At 45.4% G+C, this 23,259-nt stretch overlaps 1 protein-coding gene across 7 annotated transcripts in view; it reads left to right on the top strand.

Moving 5' to 3' along the window:
• ATP8A (ATPase phospholipid transporting 8A1) overlaps positions 1 to 23,259 on the top strand; it is an 817,844-nt gene that overhangs the window by 379,368 nt on the left and 415,217 nt on the right. For 2 of the 7 annotated variants that reach the window (XM_070092198.1, XM_070092199.1), the window contains exon 2: positions 9,811 to 10,165. The exons of the other annotated variants lie outside the window; for them this stretch is intronic. In XM_070092198.1, the coding sequence (XP_069948299.1) occupies positions 10,054 to 10,165 (112 nt within the window). In that variant the 5' untranslated portion in view covers positions 9,811 to 10,053. The remainder of the gene's footprint in view (positions 1 to 9,810; positions 10,166 to 23,259) is intronic. 7 annotated transcript variants of the gene reach the window in all.

The following is a 23,259-nucleotide window of genomic DNA, read 5'->3' as shown; positions in this document are numbered from 1 at the left end:
ATAACCATGTCTCTCATCCTTGATATCAGTAATCTGAATTGTCCAGAGCCAGCAAGAAAACTGCTTCCACTGGTAACTGTGGTGTCCTCTTGGTCACACTGGTAACTGTGGTGTCCTCTTGTTCACACTGGTAACTGTGGTGTCCTCTTGTTCACACTGGTAACTGTGGTGTCCTCTTGTTCACACTGGTAACTGTGGTGTCCTCTTGTTCACACTGGTAACTGTGGTGTCCTCTTGTTCACACTGGTAAGTGATTGATTCAGGTTTGAGTGTCAGGGTTCGCTCAAGAAACTGTCGAAGATGTTGTTAATGTTGTTGTTTTTTGTTAATGGTGAGGGTATTGAAATTAGGTAGTTTGTAGGTATGCCATCGTTATCTGTAAAATTACTTGGATTAGGCTCAGTTGCGTCGTGAATTTCGTGATTAACAGCTTGCAATTTATTTTTAGCAGGTGTCATAAAAGGTACTCCCTCGTTGTCTTTTGGTTTACATTTTGCAAGCCATAGTTTGCAACTGGCAGGCTTCACCTTGTTAATCTGTGCAATCTTATACTTGTGACGGTTGACAGGAAACACCTCCGACGCTGTATATCCTGCCATGATATTGTTCATGCAGAGTTCCTTTCACCAGATCTTGCGGGGATGTTACAAATCTCTCCTTTGTTCAGTGGATCCCTTGCTCCTGTGACAAATACTCGTTCTGTCAGTATTTTCTTACAGTAGTTTCGAAGAGGATTAAACCACGCCATGTCCAGTGACCATAGAACATCTCTGTAGTGAGTTAGTAATTTTAAAGAAGAAATATCTTTGACTGAAAGTTGGATGGTGTTTAAGATGTGTGGCTAATAAAGCTACCATACTGGAGTATTATTCAGAAGTATTCAGATCACTCATGAAAGATGTCTGGTTATCCAGCCAGACTCACTTATGTTATTATTAGTAAGGAACCAATACTCTTCCAGTCAGTGCTCATACTGTGTGTCCCTTTCCCTTTGTATATGACAAGTGGGGTCCATTAAGTGCTATCTGCACATTAACAAACTAGAAATGTTTTGTTTTCCAGGTTTGCAGCACAAGAGACTTGTATTGCTGGCTTACCTACGCAATCAGTTGTTTTCTGTCGTCATGAGTCTGTCGGGAAGATACTCTCGTTTAAATTCCAGACATTTTTTGGTTTGTCTTCAGTCCCCTGTCGCTTTATTTCTGCCTGTAATATCATAAAATTCGTAAATAGCAAATGGATCAAATGTGACATTCATTCTGGCAGTTTGCATGAGAGTGGCTTTCCAAAGTATCATATTATGACGACGTACGAAAATTATCTTTTAATCTTTTCCAGGTGCATTATCCCTAAATATATTATACATCTCGGTCGATCAAGGTTAAGTATTCTGACACCACAACAATCAGTTCATCCCTAGTTGGTGTCATTCACATTTCTAACATTCGTCTCAAATACAACGCCAATTTGTTCCCCACTTCAACAGGCAGTCATGCATGTACTTGCCTTGCGTTAGGAGAGGTTTATTTTGTGTGGCCTTATTTATATGCTGCATAAGCATTATTGGTGACATGAAGTACTTCTTAGCTGTTGGTTGGATGGTTACTTCTTGACGAGCATCAGCGACAGCAAGAGCAATGCACAAATTTGGGTTAGGCTTGTGAACACGTGTCTTGCTCTTTCCATTTAGCGCTTATACCTCTTTTCAAAATTTCATTCTTCGTCTTGTCTGTGTTTTAGTGTTGGTGCAGATTTCTTAACACTTTTTCGTAGGATCTACCAAATCAGTTTGCAATTTTTAAATGAAGAGGCATATACTGTATACAAAACTAAGTGGTTTATAACAAATAGCATACTATGAACAGCCGGGGATCGAACCCGAGTTATTTACCAAGCCTTCAGGGAAGCTAGCCAGATTCTCGACGCCTTAGTTCACTACGCCACCATGCTTCAAACGTCGAGAACTTAGTTAGCGTCCTAAGAGGCTGGGTAAAATAAATACCCTTCTTTAGTAAATAAAGTGAAGCACTTCGTTTGCTCGGCTATAGAGCAAAATTGGGTCAAGTGCTTACAGGATATTATGCTTCAATTCATAACAATTTGATACCAATATTACATCACTTTAGACAACCACACACTGCCTAGTATAACCTCAGAGTATCACAGGAACATCTTCACTTTGTACATTGTGGCACTCTTGAAAAAATATCTTATACCTATTTTTTTATGTAATGGAAGCAATTTGTTTGTTCTGTAAATCAGTGTCTCATCTTTGTTGTGATATTTTCCGCCCTAGTTTTTGGATTATTTTGGCACATTGTTGAACAGTAAATTGCAGTATATTTTTTAAAGCCTCTTGGTTAGGCGGGGTTGATAGAGTGGGTCACTTTTTTTTTTTTACCCCATCTGCTCCCTCCCTTTTGTTTTTTTTTTGTTTTTACCTTGAGTATAGTTCAGTGTTTTTTGTCTGTATCTGTATATGAGGACCACATTTGCTTTTATACAACTATATGGCACCTCTGTGTGTGTGTGTGTGTGTGTGTGTGTGTGTGTGTGTGTGTGTGTGTGTGTGTGTGTGTGTGCTCACCTAGTTGAGGTTGCATGGGACGAGTCCGAGCTCCTGGCCCCGCCTCTTCACTGATCGCTACTAGGTCACTCTCCCTGAACCATGAGCTTTATCATACCTCTGCTTAAAGCTATGTATGGATCCTGCCTCCACTACATCGCTTCCCAAACTGTTCCACTTACTGACTACTCTGTGGCTGAAGAAATACTTCCTCACATCCCTGTGATTCATCTGAGTCTTCAACTTCCAACTGTGTCCCCTTGTTACTGTGTCCAATCACTGGAACATCCTGTCTTTGTCCACCTTGTCAATTCCTCTCAGTATTTTGTATGTCGTTATCATGTCCCCCCCTATCTCTCCTGTCCTCCAATGTCGTCAGGTTGATTTCCCTTAACCTCTCCTCGTAGGACATACCTCTTAGCTCTGGGACTAGTCTTGTTGCAAACCTTTGCACTTTCACTAGTTTCTTTACGTGCTTGGTTAGGTGTGGGTTCCAAACTGGTGCCGCATACTCCAATATGGGCCTAACGTACACGGTGTACAGGGTCCTGAACGATTCTTTATTAAGATGTCGGAATGCTGTTCTGAGGTTTGCTAGGCGCCCATATGCTGCAGCCGTTATTTGGTTGATGTGCGCTTCAGGAGATGTGCCTGGTGTTATACTCACCCCAAGATCTTTTTCCTTGAGTGAGGTTTGTAGTCTCTGGCCCCATAGACTGTACTCCGTCTGCGGTCTTCTTTGCTCTTCCCCAATCTTCCTGACTTTGCACTTGGTGGGATTGAACTCCAGGAGCCAATTGCTGGACCAGGTCTGCAGCCTGTCCAGATCCCTTTGTAGTTCTGCCTGGTCTTCGATCGAGTGAATTCTTCTCATCAGCTTCATGTCATCTGCAAATAGGGACACCTCGGAGTCTATTCCTTCCGTCATGTCGTTCACAAATACCAGAAACAGCACTGGTCCTAGGACTGACCCCTGTGGGACCCCGCTGGTCACAGGTGCCCATTCTGACACCTCGCCACGTACCATGACTCGCTGCTGTCTTCCTGACAAGTATTCTCTGATCCATTGTAGTGCCTTCCCTGTTATCCCTGCTTGGTCCACCAGTTTTTGCACCAATCTCTTGTGTGGAACTGTGTCAAACGCCTTCTTGCAGTCCAAGAATATGCAATCCACCCACCCCTCTCTTGTCTTACTGCTGTCACCATGTCATAGAACTCTAGTAGGTTTGTGACAGGATTTCCCGTCCCTGAAACCATGTTGGCTGCTGTTGATGAGATCATTCCTTTCTAGGTGTTCCACTACTCTTCTGATAATCTTCTCCATGATTTTGCATACTATACATGTCAGTGACACTGGTCTGTAGTTTAGTGCTTCATATCTGTCTCCTTTTTTAAAGATTGGGACTACATTTGCTGTCTTCCATGCCTCAGGCAATCTCCCTGTTTCGATAGATGTATTGAATATTGTTGTTAGGGGTACACATAGTGCCTCTGCTCCCTCTCTCAGGACCCATGGGGAGATGTTATCTGGCCCCATTGCCTCTGAGGTATCTAGCTCACTCAGAAGCCTCTTCACTTCTTCCTCGGTTGTGTGCACTGTTTCCAGCACTTGGTGGTGTGCCCCACCTGTCTGTCTTTCTGGAGCCCCTTCTGTCTCCTCTGTGAACACTTCTTTGAATCTCTTGAGTTCCTCACATACTTCACGGTCATTTCTTGTCTCTCCTCTTTCCTTCCTTAGCCTGATTACCTAGTCCTTGACTGTTGTTTTCCTCCTGATGTGGCTGTATAACAGTTTCGGGTCAGATTTGGCTTTCGCTGCTATGTCGTTTTCATATTGTCTTTGGGCCTCCCTTCTTATCTGTGAATATTCGTTTCTGGCTCTACGACTGCTCTCCTTATTTTCCTGGGTTCTTTGCCTTCTATATTTCTTCCATTCCCTAGCAGACTTGGTTTTTGCCTCCCTGCACCTTTGGGTGAACCATGGGCTCATCCTGGCTTTTTCATTATTCCTGTTACCCTTGGGTACAAACCTCTCCTCAGACTCCTTGCATATTGTTGCTACATATTCCATCATCTCATTAAATGGCTTCCCTGCCAGTTCTCTGTCCCACTGAACCCCGTTCAGGAAGTTCCTCATTCCCGCGTAGTCCCCTTTCTTGTAGTTTGGCTTCATTTGTCCTGGCCTTACTGCTTCTCCCTCCACTTGTAGCTCTACTGTGTATTCAAAGCTTAAAACCACATGATCGCTGGCCCCATGGGGTCTTTCATATGTGATGTCCTCGATATCTGCACTACTCAAGGTGAATACTAAGTCCAGTCTTGCTGGTTCATCCTCTCCTCTCTCTCTTGTAGTGTCCCTTATGTGTTGGTACATGAAGTTTTCCAGTGCCACCTCCATCATCTTAGCCCTCCATATATCTTGGCCCCCATGTGGCTCCAAGTTCTCCCAATCGATCTCCTTGTGGTTAATGTCACCCATGATCAGGAGCATTGCCCTACATGCATGAGCTCTTCTGGCCACTACAGCCAGTGTGTCAACCATCGCTCTATTGCTCTCGTCGTACTCTTGCCTTGGCCTGCTGTTCTGTGGTGGGTTATACATCACTGCTATTACCACCTTGGGACCACTAGAGTGAAGCGTTCCCGCTATGTATTCACTTTCCTCTCCGCTGTCTCCTCTCTCTAGCTCATCAAAATTCCATCGGTTTTTGATCAGCAATGCCACTCCTCCACCCCCCTTGTTCCCTCTGTCTTTCCTCAGGATCTGGTATCCTGTTGGAAAGATGGCATCTGTTATCATACCTGTAAGCTTGGTTTCTGTGAGAGCTATGATGTCCGGTGATGCCTCTTTGACTCTTTCGTGCCACTCCTCCCACTTATTTGTTATTCCATCAGCGTTTGTGTACCATACCTTCAGTTTCCTTTCCAACACTGTGGTTTCGGGGACCTGTGAGGGTGGGAGACCTGGTAGCATACTGTGGGATTCTATTGCTCGGTGTTGGGTGGAAACTGTGGGTATGGATTGTATTGTGTGTTGGGATAGTGTGATAGGTTGTGGGGTTCTGAGGATAGTTGTGTGTGCGTGCCCTTGCTGCTCTGTTCTGCTCTGACTGACCTCTGCTGGTTCCATCCTTGTCTCTTTTCCTAGCTCCTTTCGCTTTTTTGTCCTCTCCCTCAGCTACTGTCGTTCTGTTTGTGTTCTGTCTCTGTCTAGGAACACCCTCTTGTACTCTTCCAAGTATTTCAACCGTGGTTTCTCTTGGAGGATCCTGTTCCGCACTGTTTCCGTCCTGAGAATCAGCTTGATTGGTCGGTTTCTCCCCTTCGAGTACCCCCCTATTCTCTTGAAAATTTACAATCTCGTCCATCTCTTCTTCACCTATTTCCGTGATGATTTTCTCAATCTCCTTTCTTCCTGCCACCTTTCAGTATGTGTCCTTTCCTCTCTATCCTGAAGCCCATGGATAAACACTGATTTTGCCCTTTCCTCCTCCCATTGCCTCACCCTCTGTGGCTCTGGATCCTGCCTGTATGTGGTCATTTTCTCCCTTGACTTTTCCAGTGGCTCTTGATAGCATGGTTATATCTCAGCATTCGACCTATCACCCTCTCCATCTGCACCCAGCTGTTCTTCCCTTTCACTCCTTGGCCCTTCTTGGCAGGCTGATATGACCTTAGCATAATTCATCTCTCCTTCCTTCCTGTTCGGCCTCTCAGCTTCATATGCTGTGTCTTCTCAGGTCACTGCCCCTGTAACTCGCTTCAGCCTATTTGTCTCAACTTCTAGGACCCTTATCCTGGCTACTGCAGTTTCGACTTGTGCCTCCCAATTCTTTGTCTCCTTCTCCAACCTCTTTTCCAATTTCACAGAGAGCTCTTTCTGCATTTTTTCAGAAAGCTCTCCTAATTTTCTCTTCCACTCTTGTTCCATCCTTTTCCACTGCTCCTCCATCCACTCCTCCCTACCAGAACCATTCTCATCTGATCCCTGATTCCTGCAAGCCCCCGCCATTTTTTTTTTTTTTGAGAGAGAGAGAGAGAGAGAAGGGAAACGTAGAAGGAGAGAGGGAGAGAGAGAGTGAGAGAGAGGGGGAAAGAGAGAGATGGGAAAGGTAGGAGAGGGGGTGAGTGAGAAGGGAAATGGGGAAGAGATAGAGAGAGAGAGAGAGAAGGGAAGGGAAGGTAGTGTGTGTGTGTGTGTGTGTGTGTGTCACTGGGTTGTATTTCCTAGAGTCAAGACTCGGCTCTTGGCCCCGTCTCATACTTTGAACAGTATTAGACTACACTTGATCTCTTGGGCCTTGTCATATCTGCAGTATTCCTGAAGCCGCATATCAAGTTTGCCTTCACTACTGTCTCATCTAACTGGTTCTACTTCTCAACAACTCTGAAACTAAAAAAAATACTTCCTAACATGGGTGTTTATTTCTGCACCTTTCCCCCGTGTGTCCTTGTGTCAGGTCCTCTTAATTCAAACAGTCAGTCCCTATCTTTGCCATGACATTATATTAACATTGTCTAAATCAGAGCTGTGTGTCCACAATTAATTTTATTTTATTTAATTTTTATTTCTTGAGAAATTTCAAATACAGTTTCTTAACATTCCCTGTAAACGTACAGATATTCTCTCTATATATTTTAAGTTAGGTTAGGGCATATTACATAAAGTTAGAAAGTATATTTAATCACACACAAATAAAAAACTGACCATAAGCGTCTGGTAACACTGTGGATGAGCAACACCCTAAAACGCTAAATTCTACATGTTTACCTGGAGAGAGTTCCGGGGGTCAACGCCCCCGCGGCCCGGTCTGTGACCAGGCCTCCTTAGGTCAGTGTCCCAGGATGCGACCCACACCAGTCGACTAACACCCAGGTACCCATTTTACTGATGGGGAACATAGACAACAGGTGGAAAGAAACACGTCCAATGTTTCTACTCTGGCTGGGAATCGAACCCAGGCCCTCACCGTGTGAAGCGAGAGCGTTAACCACCAGGCCACCAGGCAAGAATGGATGACTTTCCCAAGCTTTCTCTCCGATAAGGTCGTCAGGTTCCACAGTGCATACGTCTAAGTTCTAAGTGTAAACTTGACCTTTTCTAGCTTGTGCATGTGTTTGACCAGGGTGTAGGCTCAACACTGGGGCCACGTACTCAGTGGCTGGTCTAACTTATGTGTATAAATGTCTTAAGGACACACTGTTCAAGTTTCTGAATTCTCTTATGAGGTTTCGCAGTCTTATATATCCTTCTACGTTATACGGTTTCTGTGTACCTCTGGAGAAATACGTTACCCTCAGATACTTTTTCTTCAGTGAAATTTGCAGTTTTTCTCTTCTCGTTTACTTTGTATCCGTTTTTTGTCGCCTTCTGTCCTCACGACTTTGATTTCTTTGGACTGAACCCCAACAGCCATTTGTACCTCCACTGCAGTCTGTCCAGGTGATCCCATTCTTCTCCTTATTACTTTTATATCAGCAGAGACACACAAGGCTCACTTTGGATCCTAGTCGTAACTGAACTAGTGTCTGTGGTGGTATTGTATCAAGTTTTTTTTTTTTGGACACTTCATGTAACTGCAGCAAGTTCGTAAGACCGGCCTCTCCAGTCCTAAGTTTATGATGGGTTATGTCTAGGAAAACAAACTGCAGATGCTCCAATGTCATTTTCCATGCAATATTTTCTAGAACCTCTGATAATATGAATGTCAAAGATTCTGGCCTGTAATTCAGGGCCTCCTGACTGTCCTCCATTTTTATATAAGGAGATCATGTTTATAAATGGAGGCTTTTTTCTTCAGTTCTGACCTTCCCATCTTGAGCGATTGGTTGAAGATCTTCACTGGTGGTTTGTGTAGTAACTTTGTTTCTTCACCTAATACCCATGGAGCTGTCTTGTGTTAGCCTACTTTGTTAGTTTTATAGTTCATGTCATGTGTTAGGCTACTTTGTTAGTTTTATAGTTCATGTCTTGTGTTAGGCTACTTTGTTAGTTTTATAGTTCATGTCTTGTGTTAGGCTACTTTGTTAGTTTTATAGTTCATGTCTTGTGTTAGGCTACTTTGTTAGTTTTATAGTTCATGTCATGTGTTAGGCTACTTTGTTAGTTTTATAGTTCATGTCTTGTGTTAGCCTACTTTGTTAGTTTTATAGTTCATGTCATGTGTTAGGCTACTTTGTTAGTTTTATAGTTCATGTCTTGTGTTAGGCTACTTTGTTAGTTTTATAGTTCATGTCTTGTGTTAGGCTACTTTGTTAGTTTTATAGTTCATGTCTTGTGTTAGGCTACTTTGTTAGTTTTATAGTTCATGTCATGTGTTAGACTACTTTGTTAGTTTTATAGTTCATGTCTTGTGTTAGGCTACTTTGTTAGTTTTATAGTTCATGTCATGTGTTAGGCTACTTTGTTAGTTTTATAGTTCATGTCTTGTGTTAGCCTACTTTGTTAGTTTTATAGTTCATGTCATGTTTTAGGCTACTTTGTTAGTTTTATAGTTCATGTCTTGTGTTAGGCTACTTTGTTAGTTTTATAGTTCATGTCTTGTGTTAGGCTACTTTGTTAGTTTTATAGTTCATGTCTTGTGTTAGGCTACTTTGTTAGTTTTATAGTTCATGTCTTGTGTTAGGCTACTTTGTTAGTTTTATAGTTCATGTCATGTGTTAGGCTACTTTGTTAGTTTTATAGTTCATGTCATGTGTTAGACTACTTTGTTAGTTTTATAGTTCATGTCTTGTGTTAGGCTACTTTGTTAGTTTTATAGTTCATGTCATGTGTTAGGCTACTTTGTTAGTTTTATAGTTCATGTCTTGTGTTAGACTACTTTGTTAGTTTCACAGTTCCTTCTTTGGTTTTATTGATGCTTTCTATCTCACGTTGCGCTCTCCTGACTTCATTATGTAGCTCCTCACCTCTTGTGTGAGAACCTCTGTGCTCAAGGAGAGCAGTGAGACGAGTGTAGATTGGGAATGTGGGGAGTGTAGATACAAAATGTGGGGGGTGTAGACAAGGAATGCTGGGAGTGCAGATGGTTAATGGGGCAGTGTAGTAGTAGTCTGTGTGGGGAGAGGATAAAGTAATGAATAATAAGGACTTGGTTTGCATGACGTGAGATATGAGTGTGAAAGAAAGAACATCACATTATTATATAAACCCGTGAACCCATTAAGAATATCGAATTCCTATATTACATATTCACCGTTTAAAGACCGTTGACAGAAGAGTTCATAAGATAATTTGTGTGCAGGTAACAGAAATAGCAGCGCAGTAAGACTAAAGACAGTGTGTAGTGTGGACCCAGGGGTGTGTCAAGTGTGAGATCGGCGGCATGAGTAGGTAGTGTAGGTGGCAGCATGTGACACCAGCACAGTAAGAGAGAGCCACCACGGCTGCCGTCACTAGGCCGCTGTGGAGCTACAACACCTGGTTTATGATGGTCTGGTAACCTCACAGTTGGTAGATTAGCGAACCTGCACCACAACACGCAACAATGACCAGTGTTCCCAAGACCTTCCTTATTGGAAGCAGCGGTGAGGAACACAAGGAGATGATCAAGATGATGGTTCTCTCCTGTCCCTCCTGCACCAGTCCTGCTCGTCCAGGTAGGTGTCACACCCCTCCTGCACCAGTCCAACCCTCCCAGGTAGGTGTCACGCCCCTCCTGCACCAGTCCAACCCTCCCAGGTAGGTGTCACTCTCTCCTGCACCAGTTCAACCCTCCCAGGTAGTTGTCACGTCCCTCCTGCACCAGCCCAACCTTCCCGGGTAGGTGTCACGCCCCTCCTGCACCAGTCCAACCCTCCCAGGTAGGTGTCACGCCCCTCATGCACCAGTCCAACCCTCCCAGGCATGTCACTAGTGCACCAGTCCATGCCCCCAGGTAGGTGTCACGCCCCTCCTGCACCAGTCCAACCCTCCCAGGTAGGTGCCACACCCTTCCTGCACCAGTCCAACCCTCCCAGGTAGGTGTCACGTCCTTCCTGAATCAGTCCAACCCTCCCAGGTAAGTGTCAGGCCCTTTCTGCACCAGCCCAACCCTCCCAGGTAAGTGTCACGTCCCTCCTGCACCATTCCAACCCTCCCAGGTAGGTATCACGCCCCTGCTGCACCAGTTCAATCCTCCCAGGTAGGTGTCACTAGTGCACTAGTCCAACCCTTCCTGCACCAGTCCATGCTCCCAGGTAGGTGTCACGCCCCTCCTGCACCAGTCCAACCCTCCCAGGTAGGTGTCACGCCCCTCCTGCACCAGTCCAACCCTCCCAGGTAGGTGTCACGCCCCTCCTGCACCAGTCCAACCCTCCCAGGTAGGTGTCACGCCCCTCCTGCACCAGTCCAACCCTCCCAGGTAGGTGTCACGCCCCTCCTGCACCAGTCCAACCCTCCCAGGTAGGTGTCACGCCCCTCCTGCACCAGTCCAACCCTCCCAGGTAGGTGTCACGCCCCTCCTGCACCAGTCCAACCCTCCCAGGTAGGTGTCACGCCCCTCCTGCACCAGTCCAACCCTCCCAGGTAGGTGTCACGCCCCTCCTGCACCAGTCCAACCCTCCCAGGTAGGTGTCACGCCCCTCCTGCACCAGTCCAACCCTCCCAGGTAGGTGTCACGCCCCTCCTGCACCAGTCCAACCCTCCCAGGTAGGTGTCACGCCCCTCCTGCACCAGTCCAACCCTCCCAGGTAGGTGTCACGCCCCTCCTGCACCAGTCCAACCCTCCCAGGTAGGTGTCACGCCCCTCCTGCACCAGTCCAACCCTCCCAGGTAGGTGTCACGCCCCTCCTGCACCAGTCCAACCCTCCCAGGTAGGTGTCACGCCCCTCCTGCACCAGTCCAACCCTCCCAGGTAGGTGTCACGCCCCTCCTGCACCAGTCCAACCCTCCCAGGTAGGTGTCACGCCCCTCCTGCACCAGTCCAACCCTCCCAGGTAGGTGTCACGCCCCTCCTGCACCAGTCCAACCCTCCCAGGTAGGTGTCACGCCCCTCCTGCACCAACTTCACCATCTCAGACACACAGTAACCTTAACTTGGTATTATGTTATGAATAACTCTTCCTTGGAAGCATCTTAACACTAGTGAAACAACTAAACCTTCTTCCTCTTTTTTTTCTGCTTAAATAGCGAGGCTGTTAACCTCAACCAAATTTTCATTTAGATAAATAAGAAACGAATCACTGTCAGGATTTATCCCAGCATTCCCAACACTTGCACTCGTGTTTACAGTCGATGAGTAAAACTGGAACATTGTTCCACTCTGTGGAGCAAAACTCTTCTTCAGGTTGAGGGACTGACCACCTCCAAACTACGTCTTCGGGGGTGGACTGATTACATAGTCTTAACATCTCTACCGTTTCTGCTTACTCTTCTGTACTCGACTGAAGAAGCCTACTGTGTAGGCGAAACGTTTCAGAATAAAGATACCTAACTGTTGCTTATGTGTCTTACTTATCAATCTGTCAGTATTGTATACTATTTTGATATTCACAGTTTATAGTGGAGGTCAAGAAATGTAAGAGTTAGGCAGACCTGGACAGGAGAACCAAGCAGGGAGAGCAAGAAATAGTATATAACAGGGTGCCTGGTAAATATAATAGATTGGTAGGTAAGACACATAGGCAACAGTTAGGTAGCTTTATTCCGAAACGTTTCGCCTACACAGTAGGCTTCTTCAGTCGAATACAAAAGGTAGGCAGGAACATTAGAGATGTGAAGACGATGTAATCAGTCCATCACCCTTAAAGTCGTAGATTTGAGGTTGTCAGTCCCTCAGCCTGGAGAAGTTCAGTTCCATAGAAGTTCAGTGGCTGCTTTCTCACTACTACTACTCTGCACCTCTCCTTCCGACAGTATTTAAGTCTCCGCACTGTCGCTTGATCTTCAGATAAGTTCCTGACTATGGAACTGAACTTCTCCAGGCTGAGGGACTGACAACCTCAAATCTACGACTTTAAGGGTGATGGACTGATTACATCGTCTTCACATCTCTAATGTTTCTGCCTACCTTCTGTATTCGACTGAAGAAGCCTACTGTGTAGGCGAAACGTTTCGGAATAAAGTTGCCTAATTGTTGCCTATGTGTCTTACCTACCAACCTGTCGGTATTGTATACCATTTTGATATTCATCAAATATAATAGAGTTCTTTTTTGATACAAAGACCTTGACGCCTTATGATGTCGCCGATATAGATGCACTGTCAGTTACACTTTTTATGCAGGCGGATACTAAGTGAATATTTGTGCCAGCAAAAGCAATTGTTAAATCAGTCATGTATAAAGAGTACCGAATTCCCTGAAGCGGTACCAAAGCTGGATCATTAATATCTAATTGAAACAAAATTGTAGTAAGACTGCACCCTTGTGGACTGTCTGCTTTAACAAAGTTTGAAGAAGAGGTCTTATTGATCCGGACACTAAAGTGTCTATATGTCATGAAGGCTTTAAGATAAAGTGGGAGTTGGCCTTGTAGGCCACTTGAATGAATCTAAGATATGATAACGCCATGTTGTATTCTGAGATTTTTTTTTAATTCTGAGAAAATCGCCACAACAAACTGACCTTCGGGAAAGACGTAACAAATGTACGTATCGAGCTGAACCAGAGGATCAATAGTAGAACGACTCCCTCTATATCCAAAGTGATGTGTATACAACTGTGTCTCCAAGTGCCACATTAGTCTGATAATCATATATTCCACTAATTTACAAATGGTCTTAATGGGAAGGATCGCGGCCCTACATACCTGGTTTTCGAAAAGGAAGTACCATAGCAGACTTCCACTGTATGGGTACTACTCCTGTAGAAAAAAACAGCTGAAGGAAGATAATGGGTTTAATGCTGAAGCATGAGAATGTATACAACTTCAAGTCCAGGTGCCTCAGGTTGACACTTGAGTGCCAATGCATGCTCAAGAGCGGTAAATGGAACGTTCAAGAGGTAAAGTGTAACACAGTAGATTCCCTAAGAGATTTAAATTGAAGGCCATTAGGAGAGAGGTGTGACCTACGGAATACCTGAACAAAGTGATATCCTATTACGTTTGTGACTTGAACTCTATCCTGTAATACCACACCAGCAATGTCAAAGATGGAAGCTGTTTGAGGAGAGTAATTGCTTGCTAATTCTTGCATCTTTTTCTGTACTTCACTCCTCTGAGTATCGGAATGGTGGCTTTTAAAGTGGAGACGTAACCATGCCAACAAACTTGCTTGGGTGCTCGTGTGACATGTTGAACATGTTTTCTCACTTGTTTAATATGTCAACAGTGGACGGTGGTGCGATTATATCGATACTGACTCCACGAGGCACGTTTGTGTCGGGTAGCTCAGCACAGTTTATGGAGGCACGTAAGTTCCTCCTCCTAATAACATGTTCATTTTTCCTCTATCCTCTACCTTGTCCATAATTACTATCGCATTTGCTTTGTCTTTTTCGTAAGGTGAAGGCTGCGAAAGATCCTCGACTTCACCTTACGAAAAAGACAAATCAAATGCGATAATAATTATGGACAAGGTAGATTATAGTGGAAAAAATTATGTTATTAGAAGTCGGGGTAACTTACGTACCTCCTTAATGACCACAAAGATACACATCTAAAATCTAGAGATTCATGAACAAGAAATTTCAACAGATGAAAGAAGAATGTAGAATAAGAAATTAATGTGATAACTTATCAATAGAGGAGGAATATCTTACAGGGGCGGCTCCAAAATTTATGATTGGGAAGCGGGTGTTTGTTGCAAGTGGGGCGAGGGGGACTCGGAATGTTTTTCTTAGTGTTTTCTAAAGATTCTTTTGTTCACACTTTATATAAGAATGAAGAAACAATTGTCCTTACCAAAGAATAAGAACAATAATTACAAGAAATTACACAGGTATATAAGCCAACAAGATAATGATGTTTACCTTGGCCTTGCTGATGTAATTATATATAGCTAAAACATAATAGATTCATTCCGCTCGCATATGAGAGGCTCAAGGTAACTGAAAAGTTATAGCTATGTGATTCTTCTATTATAGATAGTTGGAAGTAAAGGTATCTATGATACTTTCATTATGGAGAATCTTGGCTTTTTTTTCGAATTTATAGCAATATCATAGCCCTTGTGGCTTAGCGCTTCTTTTTGATTATAATAATAATAATAATAATAATATAGCAATATCACTTATTCTGCTGTCACTCTTCTTGTTCCTCAAGTAAGTTTTTTGCCAGTTGTAGGCACGTAGAACTACGTTCACATTTTGCAGAATTAACTTTCATATGTTGAATAACTGATAATTTTCATCACGGGGGAGGGGGGGGGGGAGGAAACTGTGGGTGTCTTAAGCCTTCCCTTAATACCGCCACACATTTGTAATGGGAAAAGGAAAAGATATTTAACGTTTTAAAAGAGTTCATTTCGCATGTTCAGTATACTGTAGACGATATGAACAAGTGTAAGAATGAGAAGAAATAATTGGTAAAATGGTCGCTGTCATGATACGATAAAAGCCTAACGTCACAGACGTTGAGTACAGTGAGAGATCAATACGTTAAAGAGTGTGAACTCGAGGGTCTACATGGGTCGGAGTCCCAGTAGTTTTACACACATAAAGGTAAAGAGGGATGGAAGGACTCCGAAGATAAAGATGAAAAAAAACACCCTAGTAGATTACCACGACAGTGGCAGTGGTAGACACCCCAGTGACAATGATGGCAGCTAAAATCTGAGATTATTACTTAATGTAAAGATGAAACTAGATCTTGTAAGGCATGTAAAGATATGGAGTGACAAGGAGAAAACAACTTAGAGCATATTGTCTACTCCTTAAATAAACAGGCTGCAGTATATCAGAGTGGAATTTAGATAAACAGTCTGGTATACGGTATATTAGTGTGCTCTAGAAGCCAACTCTCATTTTAGGAAGCATTAGGGACAAGGATAAACAGACTGTAAAACAATGTAAACAGAGTGAAGCAAATAACCTTACCAAGTTTAGTTTCTTGGAGATAGATACATAATGGAGATCATCACCTGCAGCTTTTCCAAATTTTCCTTGTATCCTCAAATATTTTATTGTAAAATAAAGATTGCTTAAATAATCAGGGAAAAGTTATGTTGAGTGATTGATGAATTCTGACTTTAGTGTTGGTGGGTAAGAGGTCACCAAACACATTGTCTAATATGTTATTTTTCCACTATAATCTACCTAGTCCATAATTACTATCACATTTGCATTGTCTGTTTCGTAAGGTGAAGTCCAGGATCTTTCCTTAATTCATGGTATAACTTAACAAATCTTTGAGGACAATTGTGTTGCAGAGATTTGAGCAAAGCTCAGATCTCTGAATCTTCTATAGACTAGATCAGTGGTTCTCAATTTTTTTTTAAGCTGCCGCTCCCTTGGTTCCTGGGCCACTTACCTAGAACCCAACCACACACACATAAATACATCTCTTTGTTGGTATTAGATTTACTGCAAATTCAAAATTCTCAACGCCCCCCTGGGTCTTTCCACCATCCCCAGGGGGGCGGTACCGCTAGGGGTTAATGTAGGAGGGTGAGAAGTATCTGGCTTGGCAGTCGACATAGAGATTTCCTTGCTTGCAGAACGAGAGAATTAGTATAGTGAATCACAAGGATGATTTGCAAATCCTCTTTGCGTAGTTGTAGATAGTATAGAAGAACTAGATGTATTTCGGTCAGCGCGTGGTCTGAGAGGTATCCCCGCATGTAATGCTGCATAACTTTGTAATACTGTTAAATGTTAGTGCTGAAGATTTGAAGTGAATCAGAAGAGACATTCATAAATCGTCTCATGGCAAGTAATATTTATATTTCTTCAGTAAAGATGACAAATTAGGACAAACACAGACCAGATCTAATTCAAACATCCCATTAAGAAACATCAGCTTTGGAACTGAACTGAAAAGACATTCTCTTGTTATCTCGGAGAGACTAATATCCTAATATACACCAGTACATTAAGTTTGAAGTCGCTCGAAAATTGCATTATTAAGCTGTTATTTAGTCCCCCCCCCCCCCCCCCCCAAAAAAAAAAAAAAAAAAGAAAAATGCACAGTCAAGTACAAGAAATTATTAATTAAGTTTTATTTAAGCTTTATATATTTAACATATATTTTTTTTAACAATGGTCTGCAGGGCATGTAGATGTTAATTAAAGACACAAAGCAAACTATGGTTATTTAACCTAGAATAACCAAATAAGGTCAAACGTTGTGACTTATTTCTGACCATAAGAAACATTCTCCAGTTATACCACACAAGTTATTTTGATTAATAAAATTGACACATGAAAACTTAGTGTGAAGAGATTGTTTTCTTCGAGGAAAACACATCAGCAGTAAAAGTTTAAAGCCGACCAGAAGAAGCGTTTTACAGTTATTACACAGAATCCAACAAAATTTGTGCCTACACAGCCTAAACCCGTGAAACTTTCCTTCAATAACAAGAAAAGGCACAATACCGTGACTGGAACAATACACAAATAACCCGCACATAGAAGAGAGGAGCTTACGACGACGTTTCGGTCCGACTTGGACCATTTACAAAGTCACACTAACGAAAAGGAGAGCAGGAGGAGGGAGTATATATAGGTCAGCAGACAGGGACGGGACAAGAGAGGTAATAGTAGAGGTAGTAGTAGTAATAGTAATGGAATCAGTCAAATAGTATTATTCTTACGGGTGTGTGGCAGTAGTAATATTGTTGCAGAGAACAGATACAGCTCTGCAGTAGTTGTATCCTTCCTTTGTCAAAGTCTTGATTTCATTGAAACATAAGAATTGGTCACTGTGTACTTGTAATACTTGTTTGTTTCAGCAACAATAATCAGTGTGTCACCGAAGAATAACTGAAAATAGGCCGGTTTCACTGAATTTCACTATTACTGTCATCAGATTGTGAAACACTTGGAACAAACGATCAACCAGGTGTGCCAGTTGCACACCTGGTTGATCTGCTGTTATTGTCAGGGCTGTTGTCACAGCTCATGTTGGTGCTGCATATGGTTTATGATACCAATGACAGCACCTTCACTGTTTCATGATACTTCAACGGTATCATCTTCACTAGATGTCTTCCCATAGAATATTGAAATAGCACTGAGAGCCAGACCTAGTGTGACGCCGCACTGAGAGCCAGACCTAGTGTGACCCCGCTCTGAGAGCCAGACCTAGTGTGACGCCGCACTGAGAGCCAGACCTAGTGTGACGCCGCACTGAGAGCCAGACCTAGTGTGACGCCGCACTGAGAGCCAGACCTAGTGTGACGCCGCACTGAGAGCCAGACCTAGTGTGACGCCGCACTGAGAGCCAGATCTAGTGTGTCGCCGCACTGAGAGCCGGACCTAGTGTGACGCCGCACTGAGAGCCAGACGTAGTGTGCCGCCGCACTGAGAGCCAGACGTAGTGTGCCGCCGCACTGAGAGCCAGACCTAGTGTGACGCCCCACTGAGAGCCAGACCTAGTGTGACGCCGCACTGAGAGCCAGACCTAGTGTGACGCCGCACTGAGAGCCAGGCCTAGTGTGACGCCGCACTGAGAGCCAGACCTAGTGTGACGCCGCACTGAGAGCCAGATCTAGTGTCGCCGCACTGAGAGCCGGACCTAGTGTGACGCCGCACTGAGAGCCAGACGTAGTGTGCCGCCGCACTGAGAGCCAGACCTAGTGTGACGCCCCACTGAGAGCCAGACCTAGTGTGATGCCGCACTGAGAGCCAGACCTAGTGTGACGCCGCACTGAGAGCCAGACCTAGTGTGACGCCGGACCTAGTGTGATGCCGCACTGAGAGCCAGACGTAGTGTGCAGCCGCACTGAGAGCCAGACCTAGTGTGAGGCCGCACTGAGAGCCAGACCTAGTGTGAGGCCGCACTGAGAGCCAAGCCTAGTGTGACGCCGCACTGAGAGCCAGACCTAGTGTGGCGCCGCACTGAGAGCCAGACCTAGTGTGACGCCGCACTGAGAGCCAGACCTAGTGTGACGCCACATTGAGAGCCAGACCTAGTGTGACGCCGCGCCGAGAGCCAGACCTAGTGTGAGGCCGCACCGAGAGCCAGGCCTAGTGTGAGGCCGCACTGAGAGCCAGACCTAGTGTGAGGCCGCACTGAGAGCCAAGCCTAGTGTGACGCCGCACTGAGAGCCAGACCTAGTGTGGCGCCGCACTGAGAGCCAGACCTAGTGTGACGCCGCACTGAGAGCCAGACGTAGTGTGACGCCGCACTGAGAACCAGACCTAGTGTGACGCCGCACTGAGAGCCAGACCTAGTGTGACGCCACACCGAGAGCCAGACCTAGTGTGACGCCGCACCGAGAGCCAGGCCTAGTGTGACGCCGCACTGAGAGCCAGACCTAGTGTGACGCCGCACTGAGAGCCAGACCTAATGTGACGCCGCACTGAGAGCCAGACCTAGTGTGACCCTGCACTGAGAGCCAGACCTAGTGTGACGCCGCACTGAGAGCCAGACCTAGTGTGACGCCGCACTGAGAGCCAGACCTAGTGTGACGCCGCACTGAGAGCCAGACCTAGTGTGACACCACATTGAGAGCCAGACCTAGTGTAACGCCGCACTGAGAGCCAGACCTAGTGTGACGCCGCACTGAGAGCCAGACGTAGTGTGACGCCGCACTGGTGTTTGTTTCGTGGGCGAATGTTCTATATCATTATCCCTTGATCCTGCACTCTCCTTTTACAGTCACTATCCACTTAGGTTCCTCTCCACTGTCCTCACCCACATCACTACAGTCACAATCCACATAGGTTCCTCTCCACTGTCCTCACCCACATCACTACAGTTACAATCCACTTAGGTTCCTCTCCACTCTCATCACCCACATCACTATATTCACAATCCACTTAGTTCCTCTCCACTGTCTTCACCCACATCACTACAGTTACAATCCACATAGGTTCCTCTCCACTGTCATCACCCACATCACTACAGTCACAATCCACATAGGTTCCTCTCCACTGTCATCACCCACATCACTACAGTCACAATCCACATAGGTTCCTCTCCACTGTCATCACCCACATCACTACAGTCACAATCCACATAGGTTCCTCGCCACTGTCATCACCCACATCACTACAGTCACAATCCTCATAGGTTCCTTGCCACTGTCATCACCCACATCACTACAGTCACAATCCACATAGGTTCCTCGCCACTGTCATCACCCACATCACTACAGTCACAATCCACATAGGTTCCTCGCCACTGTCATCACTCACATCACTACAGTCACAATCCACATAGGTTCCTCGCCACTGTCATCACCCACATCACTACAGTCACAATCCTCATAGGTTCCTTGCCACTGTCATCACTCACATCACTACAGTCACAATCCACATAGGTTCCTCGCCACTGTCATCACCTACATCACTACAGTCACAATCCACTTAGGTTCCTCTCCACTATCCTCAGCCACATCGCTACAATCACAATCCACTTAGGTTCCTCTCCACTGTTCTCACCCACATCACAACAGGCACTATCTACTTAGGTTCCTCTCCGCTGTCATCACCCACATCACTACAGTCACAATCCACATAGGTTCCTCTCCACTGTCCTCACCCACATCACTACAGTCACAATCCACTTAGGTTCCTCTCCAATGTCCTCACCCATATCACTGCAGTCACAATCCACTTAGGTTCCTCTCCACTGTCATCACCCACATCACTACAGTCACAATCCACATAGGTTCCTCTCCACTGTCATCACCCATATCACTACAGTCACAATCCACTTAGGTTCCTCTCCACTGTCATCACCCACATCACTGCAGTCACAATCCACATAGGTTCCTCTCCACTGTCATCACCCACATCACTACAGTCACAATCCACAATGGTTCCTCGCCACTGTCATCACCCACATCACTACAATCACAATCCACATAGGTTCCTCGCCACTGTCATCACCCACATCACTACAGTCACAATCCACGTAGGTTCCTCTCCACTGTCATCACCCACATCACTACAGTCACAATCCACATAGGTTCCTCGCCACTGTCATCACCCACATTACTACAGTCACAATCCACAATGGTTCCTCGCCACTGTCATCACCCACATCACTACAGTCACAATCCACATAGGTTCCTCGCCACTGTCATCACCCACATCACTACAGTCACAATCCGCATAGGTTCCTCGCCACTGTCATCACCCACATCACTACAGTCACAATTCACATAGGCTCCTCGCCACTGTCATCACCCACATCACTACAGTCACAATCCACATAGGTTCCTCGCCACTGCCATCACCCACATCACTACAGTCACAATCCGCATAGGTTCCTCGCCACTGTCATCACCCACATCACTAGTCACAATCCACATAGGTTCCTCGCCACTGTCATCACCCACATCACTACAGTCACAATCCACATAGGTTCCTCGCCACTGTCATCACCCACATCACTACAGTCACAATCCGCATAGGTTCCTCGCCACTGTCATCACCCACATCACTACAGTCACAATCCACATAGGTTCCTCGCCACTGTCATCACCCACATCACTACAGTCACAATCCACATAGGTTCCTCGCCACTGTCATCACCCACATCACTACAGTCACAATTCACATAGGTTCCTCGCCACTGTCATCACCCACATCACTACAGTCACAATCCACAATGGTTCCTCGCCACTGTCATCACCCACATCACTACAGTCACAATCCACAATGGTTCCTCGCCACTGTCATCACCCACATCACTACAGTCACAATTCACATAGGTTCCTCTCCACTGTCATCACCCACATCACTACAGTCACAATCCACAATGGTTCCTCGCCACTGTCATCACCCACATCACTACAGTCACAATCCACAATGGTTCCTCGCCACTGTCATCACCCACATCACTACAGTCACAATCCACATAGGTTCCTCGCCACTGTCATCACCCACATCACTACAGTCACAATCCACATAGGCTCCTCGCCACTGTCATCACCCACATCACTACAGTCACAATCCACATAGGTTCCTCGCCACTGTCATCACCCACATCACTACAGTCACAATCCACATAGGTTCCTCGCCACTGTCATCACCCACATCACTACAGTCACAATCCACATAGGCTCCTCGCCACTGTCATCACCCACATCACTACAGTCACAATCCACATAGGTTCCTCGCCACTGTCATCACCCACATCACTACAGTCACAATCCACATAGGCTCCTCGCCACTGTCATCACCCACATCACTACAGTCACAATCCACATAGGCTCCTCGCCACTGTCATCACCCACATCACTACAGTCACAATCCACATAGGCTCCTCGCCACTGTCATCACCCACATCACTACAGTCACAATCCACATAGGTTCCTCGCCACTGTCATCACCCACATCACTACAGTCACAATCCACATAGGTTCCTCGCCACTGTCATCACCCACATCACTACAGTCACAATTCACATAGGTTCCTCGCCACTGTCATCACCCACATCACTACAGTCACAATCCACATAGGTTCCTCGCCACTGTCATCACTACAGTCACAATCCACAATGGTTCCTCGCCACTGTCATCACCCACATCACTACAGTCACAATCCACATAGGTTCCTCGCCACTGTCATCACCCACATCACTACAGTCACAATCCGCATAGGTTCCTCGCCACTGTCATCACCCACATCACTACAGTCACAATCCACATAGGTTCCTCGCCACTGTCATCACCCACATCACTACAGTCACAATCCGCATAGATTCCTCGCCACTGTCATCACCCACATCACTACAGTCACAATCCACATAGGTTCCTCGCCACTGTCATCACCCACATCACTACAGTCACAATCCACATAGGTTCCTCGCCACTGTCATCACCCACATCACTACAGTCACAATCCACATAGGTTCCTCGCCACTGTCATCACCCACATCACTACAGTCACAATTCACATAGGTTCCTCGCCACTGTCATCACCCACATCACTACAGTCACAATCCACATAGGTTCCTCGCCACTGTCATCACCCACATCACTACAGTCACAATTCACATAGGTTCCTCGCCACTGTCATCACCCACATCACTACAGTCACAATCCACATAGGTTCCTCGCCACTGTCATCACCCACATCACTACAGTCACAATTCACATAGGTTCCTCTCCACTGTCATCACCCACATCACTACTGTCACAATCCACATAGGTTCCTCGCCACTGTCATCACCCACATCACTACAGTCACAATTCACATAGGTTCCTCGCCACTGTCATCACCCACATCACTACAGTCACAATTCACATAGGTTCCTCGCCACTGTCATCACCCACATCACTACAGTCACAATTCACATAGGTTCCTCGCCACTGTCATCACCCACATCACTACAGTCACAATTCACATAGGTTCCTCGCCACTGTCATCACCCACATCACTACAGTCATAATCCACATAGGTTCCTCGCCACTGTCATCACCCACATCACTACAGTCATAATCCACATAGGTTCCTCGCCACTGTCATCACCCACATCACTACAGTCATAATTCACATAGGTTCCTCGCCACTGTCATCACTCACATCACTACAGTCATAATCCACATAGGTTCCTCGCCACTGTCATCACCCACATCACTACAGTCACAATTCACATAGGTGCTCTCAAGCCCGTTCTTAAAAAAAATGTGCTTTTTACCCAGATCTTTAATATAATGT

The sequence above is a fragment of the Cherax quadricarinatus genome, chromosome 38 (genome assembly GCF_038502225.1).
Source record: "Cherax quadricarinatus isolate ZL_2023a chromosome 38, ASM3850222v1, whole genome shotgun sequence".
Classification (NCBI taxonomy): domain Eukaryota; kingdom Metazoa; phylum Arthropoda; class Malacostraca; order Decapoda; family Parastacidae; genus Cherax; species Cherax quadricarinatus.
Note: the sequence above shows the minus strand (reverse complement) of the source record. Positions and strands in the feature narration are given on the sequence as shown.